We start from the raw sequence: 24,011 nt of genomic DNA on the forward strand, positions 1-24,011 counted from the left end.
GGGAGCTGCCTTGCGGGGACCGTGGCTCGCTTCCTAGGGCGCTCTGGGCGCCGGCTGTCCAGCTGAGAGAGCCGGATGAGCAGGACGGAAGGTGCGACAGCCGCGTGTCAGCACCAGGGCCCGGAGAGGACTCAGAGGCTGTCTTCAGCTCCCCTGCTGTGGGCCGGCTTCCCTGCCGTCTGCCTGTTCCCTGAAGACCTCCAGTTGTGGCCGGAGAGAAGAGAAGGCCATTTCTCCTCCTACCAGGAGTTGGAAGTTCAGGGGCCGTGGAGCAGTCTTCAAGGATCGGCTGTGCAAATGTCTGGCCTTAAAGAAGTCCTCCGAAAAGCATCTGTCTGTTCTGGAAGGAATGTGAGTTGTTCTGTGGGCTGGGTGCTTCTCAAACTCCAACGGGCACACGAATCCCCTGACCTGTGGTGAGTCTGCAGATTCTGATACCCGGGCCCCAGGCCGGGGTCCCAAAGTCTGCCTTTGTAACAAGCTCTGGGCGCTAAGATGCTCATACAGAGCAGGGACCACACTTCGGGCAGCAAGGTTCTAGAACACACACACACACACACACACACCAAGAGCTGGGTCCAGGACGTGCCGAGCGCTTCTGAAGGATTCCAGTGCTCACAGCCTTGTCACCGCTAACATGCTGTGACAGGCGGTGGCACAATTGGACATTCCACACGCAGACTGACAGGTGGCCTTGTCTCGAGGGCCCGAACCTGGGTCCCGCCGGAACCCCGCGCATCCCCCAGGTGTCCCAAGCAGGCAGCACCGAGGGCAGCAACATTCAGCAGGGCTGCAAGCAAACGCAAGCATTTATCAGGCGCCAATTCTGAGCCAGACGCTAAGCTAAGCATCTTTAGGGGTGTTGTTCGTTTACCCACTTTTCCAAAGGCGCGCACCCGAGATGAACGAACGCAGCCCCCCTGGGATTTACCCTGCGGGCGGCGGCACTCACCTTCCTGCTCTCGCCCTGCTGCTTCTGCTGTGTGTGCTGCTCCGTATTGGGACGAGTTTCCGTGGACACAGCTTACGCTACAGCCGACCCGGTACCGGTAAGATCTTCCCAAGTCACCGCTTGTTCAGAAATGTGCACACCAGGGATACAGGAGCTCTTGAAAGAAAGATCTGAAGCAAGACTCATTCCTCGATCAACGTAGGACTGATCAGGTCTTATTTTTTTTTTAGCGTTTATTTAATTTTTGAGAGAGAGAGTGCATGCGGAGGAGAGGGGCAGACAGAGAGGGAGACACAGAATCCAAAGCAGGCTCCAGGCTCCGAGCCGTCGGCGCAGAGCCCGATGCGGGGCTCGAACCCACGAACTGTGAGATCACGACCTGAGCCAAAGTCGGACGCCCAACTGACTGAGCCACCCAGGCATCCTCATGGGGTCTTATTTAATAACAGATCTATTGACACGAAAGTTGCCACAAAACAAAAGTTTTTGCTGATGCTCTAAATGGAAATATGGGCCATGGGAATCTGCTGTTTCTTCCTTAAAGGTTTTCTTGTCAGCATCTCAACTGCACAAATTACGGATTAAACACCGCATTGCTATTAGGAATGACTGCATTCAAGTTTTCATTCACAGATAAGGTCACTTCTTCAGTCTCTGTGTCTAGATCTGTATTTCATCATCAGTTCCTAGGAAAAGCTGTTCCTCAAAGTCACGTTGAATTCAACTATAAACTGATGAGTCTTTTTTTTTTTTTTTTCATTTCCCCTGGGAAAAAGCACCATCCATTCTGACATCCGTGCCCTGCAGGCCTTCCCAGAACATCAGCACCGCTTCGTGGGTCAAGCAGAATCGATGGGTTCGCATGCCTCGCGTTTCTGTGAAGTCAGGGTGCTGGTAATCGGTACTCAGTACTTCAGCTCTCTGCCGCCTGGGTCCACGTGGAGTGGCCTGCTCTCCTCCACACGTCACCCCCGGGCGTCGGCAGCTGCCCCATGACTCGGTTCGGTTAATACAATGAGTCCAGGGGAAAAGGACGGCACTCTGGGAGAGGCCTGTAAGTTCGGTGCAACTGCGCCCCGTGCTCTCTCCATTCTGGAGTGCTCCCAATGGTAGAGCCCCGTCAGACTGCCTAGGGTGGAGAGCCGAGGGGGGCGCACCTGGAGCGGACGCAGGGCGCGGGTGAGAAGCGGGGCTGTCTGTTACCGCAGCAGAATCCAGCCTGCCCTGACTCGCGTGGCTTGTTTGCTCAGCTGAAGGGAAAATTGCAAAGGCCCAGATGCCCCCAAAGAGAAATGACCTTAAAAATGTTTGAAACTCTTAGGACGCTTCCTCAAGGAGTGGGTTTCAACGGCTCCAAAGCTGCATACGTGCTGGGGCCACTTTACCTCTTTCTTGCCTTTGCCAGGAGAGCGGCTTCCCCTGCCTGCGGTGGAATCACAAAGATCGCGCGCGTCGTTCTGGCTAACACGCGTGCGGCCCTGCTGTGTGCTAAGCACTCTGCGTGGACCAGCTACCATCTGTCCTGCACGCCTATGAGGAAATGCTCTGGATCAGGAAAGAGGAAGTGAGAGCGGAGGAGACATGTGCCTGGGGTTACAGAGCCAGGAAGCCACGACACTGAGATGAGATTCCAGGCGTACTGTGTGCACCTAATGACTAGCATCCGGGCCACACGCTGGCCGCCTCCGACGCCCGCATCCTGTATCTGGAAGACCCAGCACGGGGAGACGCTGGCTTCGTGCTGGCGATGGCACACATCACCGTTCGTGTCGGCACGTGTCGCTTGGGACCAGGAGGCCTTGGCAGGAGCTGGTTCCTCTGGAAATCCAAGACACGTTGGAAGCCACAGAGGTGAGGAGGAAGACCACGAAATTAATAGTGAAGGCCTGCTGCATCCCGGGTGTCACTTTTCTGCGTAAGAGTCACAAACTCGGGGCGCCTGGGTGGCTCAGCCGGTTGAGCGTCCGACTTCGGCTCAGGTCGTGATCTCACGGCTCGTGGGTTCAAGCCCCGCGTCGGGCTCTGTGCCGACGGCTCGGAGCCTGGAGCTGCTTCGGATTCTGTGTCTCCCTCTCTCTCTGCTCCTCCCCTGCTCATGCTCTCTCTTTTCCTCTCAAAGAATAAACATTACAAAAGAGTCACAAAGTCTACACAAAGTAGGTGCAAACTCCATCTTACAGACGCAGAGACCGAGGCTCGGGTGAGGTTAAGTAGTGGGGCCCTGATACGTCTAGCCTGGCGCGCATCAAAACTAGATTTCCGTTCGAAACCTGCCCCTTATGTAGCTCATGCTCTTTCCGCCATAACACGGTGAGGGGCTACAGGAAAGGCGGGTCATTCTGGACATCACTAGAAAGATCATGCACCCAGACAGCTGAGCCTTGCGGATGAGGCCAGGGGACCCTGGAGAAGTGCTCGAGGAAACCCGCCCGTCATCCACCCCGTGGGCCAGGCCCAGACAGCAGTGAAGCTGACCCGTTTCCCTCTCGGATCTGCCCCAAACTACCCGAATGTCTAAGTCCTTTAAAGGAGAAATCGAACTTCAACTGCATTTTTGATCAATGGGTGAGGTTCCATTTTAGAGAGGAAAGACGATGATCCCACCGGCCAGTTTTCCCACCAAATCCATTCTCTCCTTCCAGAACACTGTCACTCAGGTGGAGAGAACATTTTCCAAAATGAGAAAATGGACTGGATTTCTAGAATACTTTTTTTAATTTTTTTTTTATGTCTATTCACTTTTGAAAGACAGAGAGAGACAGAGCACAAGCAGGGGTGGGGCGGAGAGAGGGGGAGACACAGAATCCGAACAGGCTCCAGGCTCTGAGCTGTCAGCACAGAGCCCGACACGGGGCTCAAACTCACGAACCGTGAGATCGTGACCTGAGCCGAAGTCGGCCGCTTAACCGACTGAGCCCCCCAGGCGCCCCATAGAATACTTTTCATTTTATTAAATTGATTGATTTAATTTAATTAAGGCCCAAGGAATTACTATTACTGTAGTTTGGACAAAAACTATCCAAAATTTTACGTGAAGAAGTCTATTAACTAGGATTCATAAAATGCATGTCTCAATTATTCCACTTTTGAAAGAATGAACAGGAAAAAAAGTGCTCTAGGAAAGGGTCGCCTGTGTGACTCAGTCGGTGAATCGTCCGCCTTCGGCTCAGGTCACGATCTCGTGGTCCGTGAGTTCGAGCCCCGCGTCGGGCTCTGGGCTGCCGGCTCGGAGCCCGGAGCCTGCTTCGGATTCCGCGTCTCCCTCTCTCTCTGCCCCTCCTCCACCTTATGCTCTCTCTCAAAAGTAAACATTAAAAAAAAAAAAAAATTTTTTTTAAGTGCTCTAGGTAAATGCCGGGTGACGGAGGGTGGGGAAACATGTCCTTTTGATCATTTTGAGTGATCGACTTTCCCCTTCTCTTCTGGAACTGCCTCAGAAAACTGGAAAAAGTGCATGCCTCGCCACCCTGGACAAAGTCTAGTGGAGGTTGACTGAGCTGCACTGAGGCATGTTGCAGAGCACTGAGAGACCAAGTCCATCCAGGTGACCCTGCCGTCCCACTGTCCCTGTAAGGTGCGACATACACCCGTGTCCAATGTCATTTGCTTTGCCTCCAGACCCGTGTTGAAAGTGGGACCATTTCACCGTCTCCATGGCCCAACCCAAACCATGGCGTACTCACCCAGCTCCTGGTATGGCTCACGTGGTTTCAGGAGTGGGCAACAGAGGTGGCCTGCCCAGAGCTGGAGTCTGGATACCGGCCAGGTGACTCCCTCAGAAAGGGGAGGCTTTTTGACCCCTCTACACGGGTCCCACTGTGCAGACGTAGTGTAGCAATGCTGCTATCCAAATATAATTCTCTTCTCTCTTTGGGCAAATGTTCAGTCGGGACATTAAAAATCCTTCTCCCTGTGTTAGAAAGAGTGGAAAGAGGGGGAGGGGAGGGGAAGGGGGAGGAGAAGGAAGGAAGACAGGAAGATTCCTCTCTTTCTCTACTAGAAAGGGACAAGCCAGAATATTTCTAGAAACAAAGAGAATTTTCACAGGAATTTCATAAACACCCCCATCGCATATATACACAACCCACGGGATGTGTCACTTGTCTTCAAGGAAGAAGCACACAGAAATAAAACAGTTTATTCCATTTTTTTCTAAAATTAAAATATATATATTATGTAATGAAAGCAGAGAATTGTCCAAGAGTCTCCCATGTAAGAAATACCGAGTTTGGGGGCACCTGGGTGGCTCAGTCGGTTGAGCATCCGACTTCAGCTCAGGTCATGATCTCACAGTTCATGGGTTCGAGCCCCACGTCAGGCTCCGTGCTGACAGCACAGAGTCTGCTTGGGATTCTCTCCCTCTCCCCCTCTCTCTGCCCCTCCTCCACTCTCTATCTCTCAAAAATACACATTAAAAAATATTTTTTAAGAAACATAGAGTTTGATATGAGATATGCTATCTCGATTTAATATACGTGAACTGATGAAATAAGTACAATTATCCCCATTTTTGCGATGATCAAACTGAGAGGTTAGATAACCGGGTCAGGGTTCAAGCAGAGAAGCGAAGCCAGTTGAATATGTACATATTGAGTCTGTAAGTCCATTTATCTCCACATCTGGTCCTGGCGTTTGAAACCCATAGGACACACGGGAAGGAAACCAGATAACAAATGGGAAAGATCAAGGACAGCCGGACCCTAAGTAATGAGCTGGAACCCATGAGGACAGACTGAAACCTGGGTCAGCTCTTCTGCCTCTGACCGTGGTGCCAAGAGCATCCTGCAGAGGCCAGAGCCCTTTGTCACACTTGGGTGAGGCGCCAGAGAAGGTGGAGGGATCAGCCTGCAGAAAATCCCAAGCACGAGGATTTTATACGTAAAAAATCATGGAGTCTTGGATAGGGACAATTCGGCATCTTCTTTCAAATCTGTGTACTTTCTATTTCTTTGTCTTGCTTTATTGCACTGGCTATCACTTCCAATACAATAACAGACAGGAGTGATGAATGTGGACAGCCCTGGTCTTGTTCCCCGTCTTGGAAGGAAAGCATTCACTCCTCCACCATCATAATGAGCTGTGGGTTTTTGATTGAGGTCCTCTAGCAGACTGAGAAACTTCCCTTCTGCTCCTTGGTTTGCTGAGAATTTTTTTTTTTATCATGAATGGATATTGAATTTTATCGACTGCTTTTTCTGTATCAATTGACACGATCATGTGGTGTTTTTAGAATATTGTCATTTTGGTTTACATGGATCATTCTTCCAATACTGAACCACACTACCATTTCCCTGATAAACCTAATTTAGTCGTCACGTATTATCAATTTTGTCTCTTGCCGAATTTGATCTGCTAATCTTTTGTTACATATTTTTGTACCTACGTTGATGAGGGACATTTGTGTGTTGTTTTCCTGCATTGTCTTTGTCTGGTTTTGGTCTCCAGGGTAATTCCGGCCTCACAAAATCTGTTTGGAAGTATTCCTTCTTTGATTTTGACAAGACTTTGTAAAGGATTTATATTATTTCTTCTTGGGAGAATTTACTAGCAAAACCATCTGGATCTGGAGCTTCCTGTTTTAAAAGATTTTTAGCTCCAAATTTATTTTCTCTAACAGACTTAGAATCATTCAGGTCACATATTCCTTCTTAAGCGAATTTTGGTGCTTGTGTCTATTTGGGAATTTGTCCATTTATCTAAGTTGCCGATTTTACGTGTATGGTGTTGCTAACAGTATTCTTTAAAAAAAAAAATTTTTTTTTTTTACGCTTATTTATTTTTGAGAGACAGAGAGACAGAGCGTGAGCAGGGGAGGGGCAGAGAGAGAGGGAGACACAGAATCAGAGGCAGGCTCCAGGCTCCGAGCACAGAGCCCGACGCAGGGCTCGAACCCACGAACCGTGAGATCACAACCTGAGCCGAAGTCAGATGCTCAACCGACTGAGCCACCCAGGCGCCCCACTAATAGTATTCTTTTACTATCCTTTTAATGTATGTAGGGTCTAGTGACATCCTATATTTTCTTCATTATGTTAACAATTTGTGTCTTCTTTTTCTTGCTAGAGTTTAATAAATTTTATTGATATTTTCAAAGAACAAACTTTTGGTTTCATTGACTGTATTTTTCCGCGCTCAATTCATTGATTCCGACTTTTACCATCCTTTCATTTAGTTTCCCTTTTTTTGATACTCTCTTAAGGTAGAAGTTTGGATTACGGATTTGAGCCCTTTCTTTTTTAATAAAGTTCTGAAGGCTGGAAGTTTCCTTTTAAGCACTGCTTTTATGGCTGCTTTCAAAGCACCCATATGTTTTGATATAGTGTACTTTCATTTTCATTCAGCTCAAAATAGTTTAGAACATCTGTTGAGATTCCCTCTTTACTCATAGACTATAGAAATGTACCGTTTAATTTCCAAGAGGTTAGGGTTCCTTGTGAAACCTCAAGAATATTATCTTGTGATATTCTTTTCTTTTATTAAGTTCTAATTTAGTATCATTATGGTCAGAAATGTGTTCATATCATTTCAGTTCTATTTAATTCGTGAAGAGTTTTTTAATAATCTAACATATGGTTTAGTTATGTGACTATTCTTTGTGCACTCGAAAAGAATGTTTATTCCACTGTTGTTGGGTGGGGTATTTTACAAATGTCAGATCCAATTGAAATGATGATGATGTTTGGTCCTTCTACACCCTTACTGGTTTTTCTGTCAGTTAATTCTATCAATGAGTGAGACAGGAATGTTGAAATTTCCAACTATTATTGCAGATTTGTCTTTTACTTGCTTCAGCTGTGGTTTTTGTTTTTTTTTTTTTTCAGATTTTGTTTTGTATGTTGTGAGATTTTTATTTATTTTGAAGTAATCTCTATATCTAGCATGGGGCTCAAACTCACAACCCTGAGATCAAGAGTCCCATGTTCCACCGACTGAGCCAGACAGGAGGAGCCCCTGTTTAGTAGGTGTAGAAGCTCTGTTGTTAGTGTCTTCTTGGTGAGCAGACACTCTTTATCTCTGGTAATGATCTCTATTGTGGAGTCTATTTTGTCTATTACTAAAAGGGCCACACCAGCTTTCTTTGGATTTGTGTTTACAGAGTAGATCTTCCCCCGGGCTTTTTCTTTTTTTTCTTAACAGCTTTATTTGAGACAGTAATTCACATACCATTCAATTCATCTACTTAAAGTACATAATTCGGTAGATCCTTAGGACATTTACAAATACATGCACCTATCACCAGTCCATTTTAGAATATTTTCATCACCTTGAAAAGAAACTCCATGCCCCTTAGCATTCAACCCCTACCCCCACCCCGCCCCCTGCCACACCACCCTAAAGCAGCAGCCACTAATCTACTTCCCCTCCATACAGATTTGCTTGTTCTGGACTTTCATATGAATGGAATCAGAGCATGTGGATTTGGTGAATGGCTTTTGCACGTAGCATATGTTTTCAAATTTCATCCAAGTTACAAGCGTGTATCAGTATTTCATTCATTTTTGTGGCCAAGTAATATTATATGGATACACCACTTTTTATGTATCCATTCACACATTAATAGCCACTTGGGTCGTTTCCACCTTTGGTTATTATGACTAATGCTGCCATAAATATCCATGTGCCAGTTGTTGTGGAAACAACAACTTCTCTTGGGCATATACCTAGGAGTGGAATTGCCCAGTCATAGGATAACTCTATGCTTAATCATCTGAATAACTGCCAGATGGTCTTCAAGCAATGGCACCATTTGAGATCCCCACCAGGGGTGCGTGAGGGTTCCCATTTCTCCATATCCTCCCCAACGGTTGTTATTATTTGACTTCTTTATTTCTAGCCAGGCTAGTGGATAAGAAGTGATATCGTTGTGGTATTGATTTGCATTTCCCTGAGAATCCATGATGTTGAGCATCTTTTCATGTGCCTGTTGGCCATCTACACATCCTCTTTGGGAAAATGCCTATTCAGATCGTCTGCCCATTTTTTAATTGAACTGTTTGGAGGAATCCTTTTGCTACTGAGTTGTAGGAGTTCTTCTCTACTTTGGATATAACCCTTTATCAGATAATGTGGTTTACAAACATTTTCTCCCGCTCAGTAGGTTGCCTTTTCATTTTGTCGATGATTTCCTTTACTGTGCAGAAGCAAATGTTTTCTTCTCTACACACTTTTTCTCATCTCTTTCTGGTATCCAAATGATACAAATGTCAGCCTTTTTGTGGTATGATCCCAGAGTTCCCCGTTTTTCTCTTCAGTCTCTTTTCTCTCTGCTGTTCAAATGATCTCATTTGGTTAATTCGTCTTCAAGTTCACTGACTTGTTCCTTTGTCACCTTTGTTCTGCTCTTGAACCCACTGAGTATTTTATTCATTTAAAAAATTTTTCAGTTCTAATTTCCACTTAGTTCTTGATGTCTTCTCTCTCTTTGCCGGTTATTTCTCTCTCTCCATGCATCGCAAGGAGCATTACTACAATAGCTACTTTGAAGTCTTAATCTAATAATTCCATCCTGTGTCATCCCAGTATGTGCAACTGTTGACCGTCTTTCCTGTGCAAGTTAAGGGTTTAATGGCTCTTTGTGTGCAGTGCAAGTTTGGACTGTATCCAGGATAGATGAACATCAAAACCTTCCAGGTCTTGGTTCACTGTGTTTTAGAAGGCAATCAGTTGGTTGAATTTCAGTTCCAAGTCCCTATCTGCCTTCCATGGGTTTTGTTCCCAAAGCCAGATCAGTTCTCAAAGCCTTTGCGGGACTATTTAGGTCTATCAAATGCATATGGCGCCCTGTGGCTAGTCTCGGGGCCGGGCAGCTCATCCCACAGTTCAGCACTCAATGTGTAGGGATACTGTGCAAGGTCAGATCCACGCATGCACAGCTCAGGGGTGCCCAAGTCATAAACAATGTTATGGGGCCATTTTGGGGGCTGCTCCCTTCTCTGCCACCTCCAAGCATTTTCTGGCTCCTTGGTTTCCCTTAAAGTCCTCCTGCCAGATGGCTCTGGCTTTCATCACCCACAATGCCCCTCACTCCCTCTGACTGTGCTTATACTCGGGGCCCAGAGGCAGAAGCAGAAGTAGAGGAAAAAAAAAAAATCTCATACAGGTTTATTCTGCCCTCTGGGGACCTCACTTCCTCCCGTCAGAGCAGAGGGCCCTTCCTCCCTCAAAGACGAGGCAGCCGTGGGCCTCTAGAGGCTGGGGCGCAAGAGAAACGAAGCGGGGCACAGACACCCCTCTGAGCGCTGGGCGCCCCATTTCCCAGTCTTGGAGCCAGAACTCGGTGGTTTTTGCTGACACTCCCTCAGTCCACACCCACAAAGTCATCCCTCTCCTCTGACACCAATCATCCTGTGCAAAACGAACACAGTCTAAGTCCTGAGGATCATTTCATGTTTAGAGAATCTTTTTCCTTTTGAAAAAACAGGAGGACAGTGTAACAACACTAAATCCGTTACTTAAAATCCCCAAACCCATTCTCCTCCCACTTCGCACTTCCCCTTCCTGCAATGGATACATTTACATCTCTGAATCATCTTATCCAAACACAGGATGCAGCTATCTATTTAGGCATTCCCGTGTCCTTTCCGGCGTGGGCACATGGGTCCGTGTCTATGCCATAGGAGCGAGCCTTACAAATCTATGACGTGGAGTCACACGCACTTTTATGCAAATAGGGCTTATTTGGCGGAAGGCTTCTCATGCTGTTCTAATGTTGTCCACTTTACCACAGTGTCTGCTGTGACTTCCCGACACATCTCTTTGACCCGGATCATGGAATTAAGAGTGTATTAATTTTTTGATAAGAAAAGAAAAAGCCCCGCTCAGCTTCTTAACCTGATTACCATTTTTGGTGAACGAGAACTATTCTCAGTGATGGCGGGAGGAGCACGAAAACGTAACCTTTCGTGGATGGTTACTGCCATCCCTTACCCCCCTCCACCTTATTTTTATTATTTTCCACCAGTGTGTTATTTTTACCTCTTCAAGTAATTCAGGAAAACCTGTATTCGATTGACTGTCATGTGTGAGAAATATTCTACTGTAATTCCTTTCTATTCATCACCTTTAGGAGTAAAGCAAATAACAATGAAGAGACCTTCAGGGCACCTGGGGGGCTCAGTCGGTTAAGCGTCTGACTTCGGCTCAGGTCACGATCTCACGGTTCGTGGGTTCGAGCCCCGCATCGGGCTCTGTGCTGATGGCTCAAGAGCCTGGAGCCTGCTTCGGATTCTGTGTCTCCCTGTCTCTCTGCCCTTCCCCCGCTCACACTCTGTCTCTCTCTCAAAAATAAGTAAACATAAAAAAAAACTTTTTTTTAAAGAACTTAATAGAGGGATTTACTTTTTATAAAATATCTAGCACAGCACAGGCCTCTCCTAATACTGAAAGTATGAATGACTGAATGAATGAGTAGGATTTTTAAGGAACGGGTTGGTACACACCCTTTCTAACTCTTGTAAAATGAAAACATATTGGCTGGGGCGTAAGTTACAACAGCGGCGGGCAGAGTCAGCTTCAAAACCTCTGTGACTTCACACAGGAGAACTTCGTGGGCGGGGCATCTGCCTCACATGGCTATTCGGGGACCCAGGCTGCCCCTTCCTGCGGCCACACCACTGTCTGTGGCCCTTAAGGGTGACTCCGAAGGCCACCAACAAAGCGACAGCTGGAGACGGTCGCACCGGGATGCCGAACGCAGTAACTTCCCTACAAGCCCTGCGGCACCGAGGATTAGGCAGCAACTAACGTTGAGAACGATGAGCCTGAATTAGTGAAAGGTCCTAAGTCACTGAAGAAAGAAGTGAAGAATCTGGACACTCACGAAGCTTACTGATCAGTTACCCTACATTTTAATTACGTTCTCCAACCCTTTGATTCGGAGAGAACACCCAATAGACGTGAGTGCTCCTGGGTGCCGTCCTGGGCACAGGGCTCGCCTCGGGCGAGCGTGGCCGAGTTAAGGATCAAGGGCAGGTACGGCGGGGCTGTTACATAAGAGAACACTCGGCACACACATCACTTCTGAAACCACAGAAGCCAAACCACAGTGGAAAATTCAGCTACTCTGGAAAGAATCAGCAAGATAATTTTCTGCAAAGTTTCCTACTCTGGTATGCCTTCTTCTAAGGTGGCCTATATTTCTAGTGCTTCTTAAAGCCCACATGATTAAAGAGCACCGAGTCTCCGAAAACAATGTACGTATACACATCCTATCACCACGGCTGAGGCTGGGGACAGGTGGTGGACGACACGTGCTGTGGAAAAGCAGCAGGGGTCCCGCCAGCTCGACCCTGGGAAGGAGTCTGCCTCTGGCTCTGGGTTCGAGCTCACAGACGGGGCTACGTGTGAGATTTCAGGTGTCTCCCAAGACTGAAGATGCTAATCCTTTTCTTCAACATGTATAGAAGCCTCTGAGAATTCTGAAGATCTTCATCAACTCAGGTGCTGAAGATCACCTAGGGCTTAACGCACACGTGGACGCCCCCACCCCTCGGGTCCCAGCGGTCCCAGAAGCGGGCTGGCCCAAACCTGCTGGACTCTGAGTCCCGCCGCGGGTCCCCAGGGCGCTGGCCATGCACGGGCTGGTCACCTCGCGGCCCAGCACCAGCAGGACACAGGAGGACACGGCAGGGCCCTCTCTCTCGGTGCCTGCGCCCGGGGCTCCCGCCGCGGCCCTCCCCTCCTCACCGCCCTCCCCCCCCCCCCCCCCGCCTTCTCTTCTGCACCTGCGCCCTGGCCCATGGCTGCTCCCCTCTCTCCGTCCTTACTCGCCCACGACGCATCAACTGAACGTTTCTTTTTGCTTTTGTAAAGTTGGCCAGTAAACACGATTTCCACGTTTTTTGAGCCCTCAATTTATTTCCTCCGTAGGGAAAACATGTAAGGCTCTCTGCTGTTTCTTAGGACACACACAGCCAAGTATGTTTATGCTCCCATGGCGACTGGGTTCTTTTTTTTTAATAAGAAATGGGAATCGCTGTGCTGCTCCCCTACGGCTCGAACACACGGAACTAGATAAATGACATAATCGGACCTGTTGCCATCACTGAGCACACTGTGTAGACGGGGTTATTTAAATACTGAAATGTGAACAGAAGACCAGTAAGTACTTCCAGGCAGTTTTTGGTGGCTGGTGCTCTGACAACACAATTGCAGGAGTCGCGCTGGCTTTGAGCACAGCTGTGCCCGTCCCCCCGAGGACGTCAGCCGTGTCTGCCCGGGCCCAGGGTCCTGCTTGGCCGGCCCGTCCGCATCCCCCACCGGTTTCCCTCGCCAGGCGGTTGGCGCCTCGTAGGCACCGCCCCAGCCCAGGCTGGCAGCTTTTTTCCCTGCATGACAGGGACGGTTTTGGAAGTCCTAGAAGGTCGGGGCTGGAGGCACCTGGGGCAGCAGCTTCCCCCGAAGCAGCAGAGGAGAACCCTCAGTTGTAAGTCCCACAATCGGATTCTGTGTTCCAGGAGGAACGATCGTGGGCAAAACTTGGCCGCTTATCTTTCCTGAGGCTCACCTCAACACCTGTTTTGACTTAGCACTTAAAGCTCAGAACATTTTCGCCACTGTCCAGGAAATACCTACATTTCACTAAATCATTGTTTGGTTTCCACGGTAAAGGATGGGTCCGTGAAGACATTCAAACGTTTGCTCGCTAGGATTTATCTCGATTGTAGAACAGACCCCTTCTCCACCAGTACAGACAACAACCTGAGAAAACAGTATCCTCAAGCCCCAGTTTCTGGAAGAATCACATGGCAAACCTTCGCCAGAAAGTCACTGGGTTGGCACTTACTGGTCCTACAGGCGTTAAGTGCGGCCACGTGGCAATGAAGGCGGCCAACCTCAGCAGCCCAGCCCATCCCCCGATCCGCTATCTCACCTCTGCTCCCCGCAGGGCGACGGCGGCTCATTCACCGTCGGCCCCGGACTCGTCATCCCGGATGCCCGCTTCACAGTCTCTTCAACGATCACGGGCAGCCGCGAAAGCCTGTTGCCTGAACTTCACCGAAATCCTACTGGAGTCACCCGGTTTGTGCGAGTCCCAGGCAGCGGCACTGCCGAGGAGCTCGTCAGCCAAGTGCAAGGTGAAGCCGGGAGCGCTCGGAGTCCTGTCAGAGCCAACCACGGCCCAGGGCTGCACGGGGAGCAGGTGACCCGGGAGAAGAAAGGGATGTCCTCCGGGGCTCGCCGTTGGCAGAGGGGTGAAGCGGGGGTTCACGAATACCCTGGAGAGGAAGCCCCGGCTGTCCCCTCCAGCAGGAAAGGCAGAGTCCCCTTGAATGGGGTCTGCCTTCCTCCCCTCTCCCTCCGCTTCCGCTCCCTTCCCTCACTTTAGAGCCTCAAGTTTTTTAAAGGACCTGAATTACTGTGTTGTTTTTACGTTTTTTTAATGTTTATTTTTGGGAGGGAGGGAGGGAGGGAAAACGAGTGGGGGAGGAGCAGAGACAAAAGTGAGACACAGAAGCCGAAGCAGGCTCCAGGCTCCGAGCCATCAGCACAGAGCCCGACGCGGGGCTCGAACCCACGGACCGCGAGATCCTGACCTGAGCCGAAGTCGGACGCTCAACCGACTGAGCCCCCCAGGCGCCCCAAGACCTAAAATTATTTAAGGTGATAATTATAATGGATAATTCTTGTGCTTGTAAGCTACAGAGAGGTAGTAAGTACAACAACAGCACAAGGACAAGACCAGAGGGAAGAGAGCTGCCTGGGAGAGGAGTTTCCCCAGGCTGGGGGGAAACGATTCGGTGCAGACCAATGAGAAGTACGCTGTAAATCCCAGGGCGACCGCTGAGAAAACGCCTTAAAAATACAGTGAGGACCCTCAGGAAAACTGTGAAGAGACTAGAACCCAAGAGTTCTCCTCACAGGAAGTTTTTCTTTCCTTTGTGCTTATCTGTGTGAGAGCACACGTGTGAGGTGGACCTGGCGTGGGATCGTTTCACGGCACACACACACCTAACGGTCGTGTCGCACGCCTGAACTTACACAGCGATGCATCTCAATTCTCCTCAACACAACTGGGAAAATATACAGTGAGAAAATAATTTAAGAAGTTAAAACATTGCACTAGAAAATATTCACTTACGGGGCGCCTGGGTGGCCCGGTCGGTTGAGCGGCCGACTTCGGCTCAGGTCACGATCGCGCGGTCCGTGAGTTCGAGCCCTGCGTCGGGCTCTGGGCTGACGGCTCAGAGCCTGGAGCCTGTTTCAGATTCTGTCTCCCTCTCTCTGCCCCTCCCCTGATCACGCTCTGTCTCTCTCTGTCTCAAAAATAAATAAACATTCAAAAAAAAATTAAAAAAAAAAAAAGAAAATATTCACTTACTGCAAAAGAAAGCAGCAAAGGAACACAGACAAAAAAAAGACATGAGACATTTACTCGACAAATATTAAAACTGCCCACGTAAGTCCAAACTGCATCAATAACAACACGGGATGGGAATGGACCAAGCAATCCAGTCAAAAAGTAGAGGTCACCAGACTGCATTTTTTGTTTTAAATCCAACTACATGCTATCTCCAGGAGACAAACTTTAGATTCAAAGACACAAACGTCATGCAAACGGCCACCACAAGAGCAAGGCTGGCCACACTGTATCAGGCAAAATGGTTTGTTTGTTTTTTTTTAATTTTTTTAATGTTTACTTATTTATTTATTTATTTTTATTTTTTTTTAATGTTTATTCTTATTTTTGAGAGACAGAGTGCAAGGAGGGGAGGAGAAGAGGGAGAGGGAGACACAGAATCCGAAGCAGCTCCAGGCTCCAAGCTGTGAGCACGGAGCCCGATGTGGGGCTTGAACCCATGAACCGCGAGATCATGACCTGAGCTGAAATCAGATGCCCAACCGACTGAGCCACCCAGGCACCCCTGTTTGTTTATTTTTGAGACAGAGAGAGGCAGAGCATGAATGGGGGAGGGTCACAGAGAGAGGGAGACACAGAATCCAAAGCAGGCTCCAGGCTCCAGAGCCCGACGCGGGGCTCGAACTCACGGACCGCGAGATCATGACCTGAACTGAAGTCGGACGCCCAACCGACTGAGCCACCCAGGCGCCCCCAGGCAAAATGGTTTTAAAACAAAACGAAATTACTAGAGAGAGACATTTTCTGAAGATACAGCAATTACACACAATGCACCTAACAGCAGAGTTCCAAAAACACCAGAAGCAAAACCCGACAGAACCGAAGGAAGAAACTGGTAAGTCAGCAAAGGCTAGAGATTCTGATGCCCCCGCTTTCAATACAGAATAAAACGGAAGATCAGTAAGGAAACCGAACGCATGGACCACACTGCTGAGCAGTCAGACACTCTCCCCGACGACAGCACAGAGTCACAAGGGCACGTAAAATCACTCCAGATGCAAATCGAAACCACGGAGTGAAACCCATTCACACCCATCAGAATGGCGATATTCAAAACGAGAGCTAATAACGAGTGTCCCGTGAGCCGCGGCTCCCTCTGATGGCCTCGACCGAACCACGGACCGACTCAGCAGGCCTGGGAGCCCGGGGACAGGAACGCTGTCCCCAGGAGGTGGCTGCCCAGCCAGAAGCGTCTCCCAGGCGCCCCCGCCGACACCCAACCCCACGAGCGGGCTACCGTATCTGTCCCCCCGCCCCGTCCTTACAGGGCCACACGATGGGCCACGTACTATTCCAGGTGCCAAAGACACACCCAGGTGGCGAAACACAGCGCCCGCTCGGACGGCTCGCACACAGCCCACGGGCCCGCGTCAGCGACGAGAGGGGAGTGAAATACCCTGGGTACACACGACAGAGACGGAGTGGGAAGGACAACTGGCGTCCCCTCGGGCTGGAACGTCTGAGATCAGGAGGGACACGAGCCGGCGATTCTTGGGCAAGGGGGTGCGGACAAGGAGCCGGTGAGCGGCAGGGACAGCGTCGGCGTGCTGGCCATCACACGCGAGATGCAGCAGGTGCAGGGACACAAATGGGACAATAAAGGCTTTTTATTCGCTTTGAGCCACTACCAGTAAAATGACGCGTCGCACGTACCAGTCCCACTGCACAATCCAGGCTTTCCCGTACAGATGTGTTCCGTGGGTTAGTATCTCGGAAGGTATTTGCAAACAAAGAAACTACTCGTCACACTCACACACTCAACACCTTTCTGCTCAAGGACGACGTGGGGAAATCACACTTTCCAGAGGGATGCAGTGCTAATGACAAACGAGGTTCCAGACGGGGCGTTTCCTGCCCGTCCTCCCAGATACGACCAAAGGTCGGGTTCTCTGCGTAACAGAACAGTGACCAATTTCAGACGGTGCTGTTCCAATGCTTTCCCCAAATTTCAAAAGCCACCTCCAGCTGTCACTCCCAATCCTGTCACTGAACTCTAGCTCCCATCAGGTAACAAAAAACAAATCACACCCAGAGGCGTCCGGGGGGGGGGGGGGGGGCTCAGTCGGTTGAGTCAGCTGTGCGGACAGCTCCGACCCTGGAGCCTGCTGCGGATTCCGTGTCTCCCTCTGTCCCTCCCCTGCTCATGCTGGATCGCTCACTCACTCTCTCAAAAATAAAGCGTAAAAAGAAAAATTGTTTTGAATAAAAAGTAAGTCACACCTGTGACACAGGTCCTGCCGTGGCTCAGAGAAAGTGTTTCCAGAGATGGCTTCCAGGCAAATGCAGTTTGGAACAAGCACACGGGGGACTTTCGGCAACAGAGCACATCCCCACACGGCGCTGTTCACTCGCACAAAACGTGACCCACCGCCAGGACGGAGGCCACAGCCCACGGACCGAGGGCAGACCGACACTGCGGCTCCCAGGGGGCCCTGGCCCGTCTTCTGTCCTCCTTCCTCTTGGTGTTTATGGCTCAGTTTCACCGAGGGGCTATACAAGCAGATTGTCAAGTTATACAATCTCGCTCCTCACGCCATCACCTCCCTTTACCTCTGAGGGCCCAGCAGATATTTCTGCCCCCTTTAGGCTAACGTGAAATGAAAAACGGGCACTCCATGAACCATGGAGTCTGCTCACTTACTGAGATCAGTCACGTAGGTCTAGTTCACTCTTTATTAATAAAGGTGACTTCTAATAAAAAGCATAATTTAATTCAAATAAAAAAGTACAGAACGTAACACATAATCACAGCGTCACTTACACAAACAGGAACGGACGTGCCCTCTCTGGGCTGTCTGGAACGGAGACCTCAGAGCCCTTGGTGACCTACGTGGACAGCAGCTCGGCAGGTGCGGGGGAGGGGGGCTGCCCCCAGGCCGGCACTGGCTCCGCGTGCAAAGGGCCGCGGTGGAACGACCTGGAGTGAGTGGGTAAAGCCCATCAGACCAGATGTGGTCTTCGGCCATCACCACTGTTCCAGTCCAATCTGGATTTGAGTACGACCAGCCTACACATCTGAAATAAAAGCACTGCTTCATGCTTTCCGACACCCTTGGCATTTCGTCTGTTTCCAGGCATCTTTGTAAGCAATAAATTATAACTATAAAGAACACAACCTGCCGCTGACGCTCCTGACGCGGACCTGGGCAGCGACCAGACATGTCAGCGACAAGTCCAGGAACTAAAAGTCAGAGCAACGTCTAGATTTCTTCGAATCAAGCAAAACTACGTAGCACACACACAAGTGTTTTCGTACAAGCTGCCTGGCCTAACAACCCTTCCAGACGGAAGGAAATACACAATAAAGCGGACACATCAAATTCAACTTAAATAGGCTTCAATGCTGCACATGTACCAGGTCGTTTTGCCAAGTATGTGCAGAACCACCTAATATCGAATATGCTTTGATTCTAGACGGCTCAAGCCACACACACACATACACACACACACACACACACACACACACAGTTGTGTGAACCTACAGCTTTATTGACACCTTTCAGGATGCTCTTAATACTCGTATTTTCATGGGTTCACTCCCTGTGAGGAGTCTGAGTTGTAGATAATCAATTTCCACAGAGAAATGTGCAGCCAAACCAAATTAAGAACTTGTATCTTCCACACATGGGCTCAAGTCGGAAGCGTTTTGTTTAGTATAACGAAAAGTTAATTTTTAAAAATATCTGCAGTCTTTTTGAAACACAAGGCACCAACAGGGAGTAGACATTCCAGCAAAGAGTGATTGTCTGGGGGGGGGGGGATGCAACTGATCAGAGTCCTCTGTCCTTTGTTGATGAGAATACTTCCTCCTTTCGTGTCTACGCAACGTCTTCCAGATAATCCGCGACATCACTGAGCTGGGACACAGTCAGGTCCTGCGTCAGGTCATCAAGCTTCGTGGTTCAAACGGAAAAAGGAAAAAGAGCCAGTGTCAGAAGAGAGAGTCATAAATAATCTCTAAAACATACTGCTGTCATTTACATATCACCTTGTACTCCACAAACCACTTCGTATCCAAAAGTCCCCTAAACCCTCCCCTTCCTCCCCCTATTTCGAAACCTGGGACGATTACCAAAGGCTGAGCTCACAGCCCAAGGCCACGCTAACGAACACCTGTTACCATAACCCTCCCAGCTGCCCCGGTGGCTGCAGGTACATCGGGTGCGACCAGAGACCAAGTGCCGGGAGCCGTCCTCCCCCAGCCTTCCCGAAGCTCCCGTGAGGCACACACTACCGGTCCCGCTGTGCCAACGGGCAGGCTGGAAACGACAGATTAAAGCGCGCCCAGGAGACCACAGGACGCAAAAGGACACGCTCCCGGAGCCTTCCGGCTCCGACGCGCCGCCTCTCCCAATGGCCTGCCGCGTCCGCTCATCCCGCGACGGTCACGGGCACTTGGGGAACGCCCCTCGTCCACCTCCGGGCCGGGGCCGCCTACAGCCCGAGAGGCGCCCACCTGACCGGCAGCCGCCTCTGTGACGCCGATGGGACAGCCTGAGATGCCGCCTCCGTCTCACGTGCAACGTGCGTCCACCCAAGTACACTCTGCCCTCTGCCCGAGAACAAGGCCGAACGTGGATCTCCAGGACGCACTCCTAACCGCCCAGCCCGCCGCATGTCCGCCGCATCGTCCCATCCGGGCTTCCGCGCCAGCCCTGGCCTGCCTGTTGACACGCCGCTTCACCTCCCCCTGCATGGGGCTCCCGTCCCTGCGCCCACTCCCAGTCCTGTCCCGACTTCTCTGGCCTCTGCCGTCTACACTCCTGAGGCGGTCAGTTCGGACTCCAGTCCCGACCCACCGGGGCCCACCTACGCCCACGACGCCCAGCCACAGGGCACAGGTGCCCCAGCGGCACGCACTGACCCCGGGAGCGGCCATCAGGGGCACCCTACAGACGCGTAAAACCCATTGTTTCTCGACTTGGGCCCAGTAGCTGTCACGTCACGATTTTCAACTGTTTTTCTCCTAATCTGTGTACATTTTTTGAAGCTTTACAGCAAGTCAAGGCAATAGGCACAAACAGCGTTCCACAGGAAACACTAACACCATACTTTGTCACTGGTATTGATGTCATCCATTTCCACAGAAAGATCTTCCTCGATCTCTTCACCAATACTCAGCTCACTTTTTTCTGAGCGATGGCTGGTACTAGTTTGAGAGAAGGAAACAGAATAAAGGACACTGAATATGAACGTTTAAATGAGATATCAGGTACCATTAACTTTGTCCGTATTACCTCACCTGATCCTTAACATAACTTATCGAGGGCAACAGAAACAGGGGAGTCAACTTAAGACATGAGAAAACCAAGGTCCGTGATGGTGACTCTGGCCACAATGTCAGGAAAAGCACAAACCCAGGTTCTTAAAGTTTCATCTACAAGCCATGCCATCTCTCAAAAAAACTGTAGGATAAATCATTCTGTTAAGAAATAAAATATAAATTCTCAATTGGAGGGGGGGAACCTTGTCAATTACATAAAATTCTCAGGCTCTAATTTAAAATTTCTCATCACACCCACAACAATTATTTCCAAACCATCAGGCAACCCACAGATTATATTATCATTACGTACGTAAAAAGGTATCTGAACAAAACATGACCTGTCATCTGAATGAGGACACTAGCTGGAGAGGGCAATGTCTCAAGTTAGGCGCGCGTCCCCACCTTCCACAGGGCTGGGGGGGAGCGCACGTGGACCATGGCGACCTGACGCCTCCGAGTGGCCGTGTCGTGTTCTTACCAAGTTTCCTGAACATGACGCGTTTGTTCGCATTCTAATGCAAAACTGAAACAGGCTTCGAAGTGCAGGGTGTAACTCTGGAGTGACCAGCGTGCACGAGAGAGTCAAATACACTAAAATAAGCAGCAACGTAATTCCATCACGCTTTCCTGTGTCACAAACTCTTTGCGATTTATTTGTTGCCCAGCTATTTTTCTTACCTGTTAAAGTCATCAACATAGTCGTCGTCTTCTCCAGTCCCTGTAAGTTTAGGAAAAGACGGGCGACGTTTACATCAGCATGCTTCACGATGTAGCTACAATCGCACGCTCATGTTTCCTTCAGGAAAAACCCCATTACCGAATGATATTGCATCATTAAAAATGAAGTCTCCGGGGTTAGAAATATCTTTCCCGTATAGGACACGAAAGCAAAGGACCAAATAAACTACCTACGAAATAACAGAATGTCATTCATAAAATGTGGTTAATACCCAGTCTTTTATTCCAAGTACCCAAAAGCTAAATCACGTTGTATGTTTATTATTTGTAAAGTCGTCTGATATTAAAAATATCAGGTGCTGGATGTAATGGGAGACCTCAAAACCAGATTATCACGAACCCCCTACTGCTGCCTCATGGGCTGTGGGTTCGAGCCCCGCGTCGGGCTCTGTGCTGACCGCTCGGAGCCTGGAGCCTGCTTCTGATTCTGTGTCTCCCTCTCTCTCTGCCCCTCCCCTGCTCGTGCTTTGTCTCTCTCTCTGTCAAAAATAAATAACATTAAAAAACTAAAATAACGTCCAGGTAGGGCTCTCAGTTAACGTACCGGCACTTGACAATCAGCGTGACCTCAGGCAACTCACGTAACCTGGCTCTCATCTGCAGAAATGGAGGAAATACTAAAACCAACCTCACAGGGTTAAGACTGAGATAAAACCACCTGTTGCCACGGTGCCAAGTGCGTGTCGCCAGCGTCATTATTACCCTAGGCTGGTCCGCTAACATTCGTACGTTACTTAAAATACTGAGAAGTCCACAAATTCACGACGACGACGAAAACAGGAAGCAATACTGTTGCAATACCATCAAACAAAACTAAACAGAAACGCTGATTTACACCGAACCCTCACGTCCGGCTGAGTGACCAAACTTCAGCTGACGAGTCCCAGGTCTTCCCCGCAGTGGCACCCACAGCCCCAGCCCAACGACAGCACAGGCCCCGGCGAAGGCGAGGGAAGCAGAGGGCCCCCTTCTCCCGGCTGGCACCTGCAGCGCAGCAGGGCCCCTTCCCTCCACGAGGGGAACGCTCAGCGTCCCCTCCTCAATAGCAGGCTGGGGCTGCCCTGGCTTTGACAAAGAGCAGGCTGTCAGAGCAGAGGGACAGCAGGAGGCAGAGACACCTGGCACAGGTGAGAAGCAGGTGAGACATAGAAGCAGCAGGCCAGGCAGGGAGCAGGGGGCGGGGCCAGGGGCGGGGCGGGGCAGGGGCAGGTAGAGCCGGCAGCCGCGGGTGGGGCTGAGGAAGAGGCGGCCTGCCCAGGAACCGGGGGAACTCTGGGCAAGGGCGCAGGCCCGCCCAGCGTCACCGTCACCGCCACCGCCACCGCCACCGCCAGGGCTGCAGAGTCCGGCAGCTGGGGGCGCGTCCACGCGGCGGCTGCAGGGCGAGCCGAGACACCGCCAGAGGCAGCTGGCGCTCATGAGGCACCGTTCACTAGGGCCTACGTGCGTCACTGGAGTGTCTCCAGCGTACAAGGAGCTGGGTGCCATCAGCGCCCGCGGGCAGGCCCGGAGAGGGCACGGCCGGCCTCCGCCTGTTCGGACGCGCCACGGAGGGAGGCCCCATCTGCGATGTCACCTGCGCCCACCCACTCCCAAACCGGAGTCCTCTCCGCTCACCACAGTGTCCTCCAGAACGGGAGGTGGGGGGTCTCGCCGGGGCCCGGCGCCCACCCCGCGAGCGCAGATCCGGGGCAGCGGAACGTCGCGTGGGGCACACACCCCTGTCCCGCGGGGACGGAAGAGGGACCGCCGAGCATGCGGGCCGAGCCGTTTCTTCCAGCCCCTCCTGGGTGAGGTGCGCCTAGAGGACGCCCATCCGCCTCTGTCCCTCCCCCCGGACCGGGCACCGGAGGAGAGCCCCAGGGCCCTGGAAGCGCTCACGTCCGCAGGAACACATTTCCTCCCTCAGGGTCACAAACCATCACTCCACGTGACACAACTGAACACCAGATCCACAGCCTGTCTCCCGCTCAGGCTGCTCCCCCAGGGCCTGGACGGCGCACTCCCAGTGCCCAGAATAGGGACTCTGCCTTTGCACGGACTGTCCTCGGTCCGCGCTGAAACGTCACCCACCTGGTTTCGGCAGGGAAGTCGCCCCCGGGGCGAGGACGAGCCCACCTCCCACCCCCCCCCCCCCCGTTTCCACCCCAGCGCCCACTGGCTCCCCCCACGCCGCGGGTGTCTGCAGGGGCCCATCCCAGGCAGAACCCACCCCCCCTCCCGAGAACCCAAGCTCCACAAGCAGGGAGACTGTGGTGGCCGCTGCGTCACCCACCCCCGGGGACCACCAGGCGCCCAGTCAGGAGGCGCCTGCTGCAGGCCAACCCGCTGCATTTAAGATTTTATTCTAAAACATAATGGCCTTCAGGCCATTAAGACTAAAAACAGGAAATCTACTTACCTAATCCAAGCGATCCAACTTTATCATTGACCAACTTCAGATCTTTCAAAACCGTGTTTCCTCTTTTACCTGTGGAGGAAAAACATTCACACGGGATTGACTTTTAGAACCCAACAGTCTCTAAGGCGTATCACTGGTTTTTCCGGTATAGGGTTTATGACTATAACGTCATAACCAAAATCGAAGACAGAATTGCAAACTCTGACGAATGATGCTCACATCATGCATCGCACCCCCTTTTTAACCACACACCATACTGCTCTTTATTGATATCTGACCAGGAAATAATTTCTGG

General features: G+C 50.6%; 1 protein-coding gene and 1 long non-coding RNA gene across 4 annotated transcripts in view; one reads left to right on the plus strand and one right to left on the minus strand.

The window, feature by feature from the left end:
* Positions 1-11,385: 11,385 nt before the first annotated feature.
* On the plus strand, positions 11,386-14,310 carry LOC128315450 (uncharacterized). Its single transcript, XR_008298210.1, has 2 exons — positions 11,386-13,376; positions 13,839-14,310. It is a non-coding gene; the product is annotated as an uncharacterized LOC128315450 (long non-coding RNA).
* A 3,660-nt stretch (positions 14,311-17,970) lies between these two features.
* CEP43 (centrosomal protein 43) overlaps positions 17,971-24,011 on the minus strand; it is a 30,687-nt gene continuing 24,646 nt past the window's right edge. For 2 of the 3 annotated variants that reach the window (XM_027056476.2, XM_053221992.1), the window contains 4 exons: positions 23,717-23,785; positions 21,256-21,295; positions 20,364-20,460; positions 17,971-19,204 (listed from right to left, as the gene is read on the minus strand). In XM_027056476.2, the coding sequence (XP_026912277.1) occupies positions 19,130-19,204; positions 20,364-20,460; positions 21,256-21,295; positions 23,717-23,785 (281 nt within the window). In that variant the 3' untranslated portion in view covers positions 17,971-19,129. Of the gene's footprint in view, positions 19,205-20,356; positions 20,461-21,255; positions 21,296-23,716; positions 23,786-24,011 lie in introns of all 3 variants that reach the window. The other variant, XM_053221993.1, reaches the window with a different exon arrangement.

Source organism: Acinonyx jubatus, chromosome B2 (assembly GCF_027475565.1).
Source record: "Acinonyx jubatus isolate Ajub_Pintada_27869175 chromosome B2, VMU_Ajub_asm_v1.0, whole genome shotgun sequence".
NCBI classification, from domain to species: Eukaryota; Metazoa; Chordata; class Mammalia; order Carnivora; family Felidae; genus Acinonyx; species Acinonyx jubatus.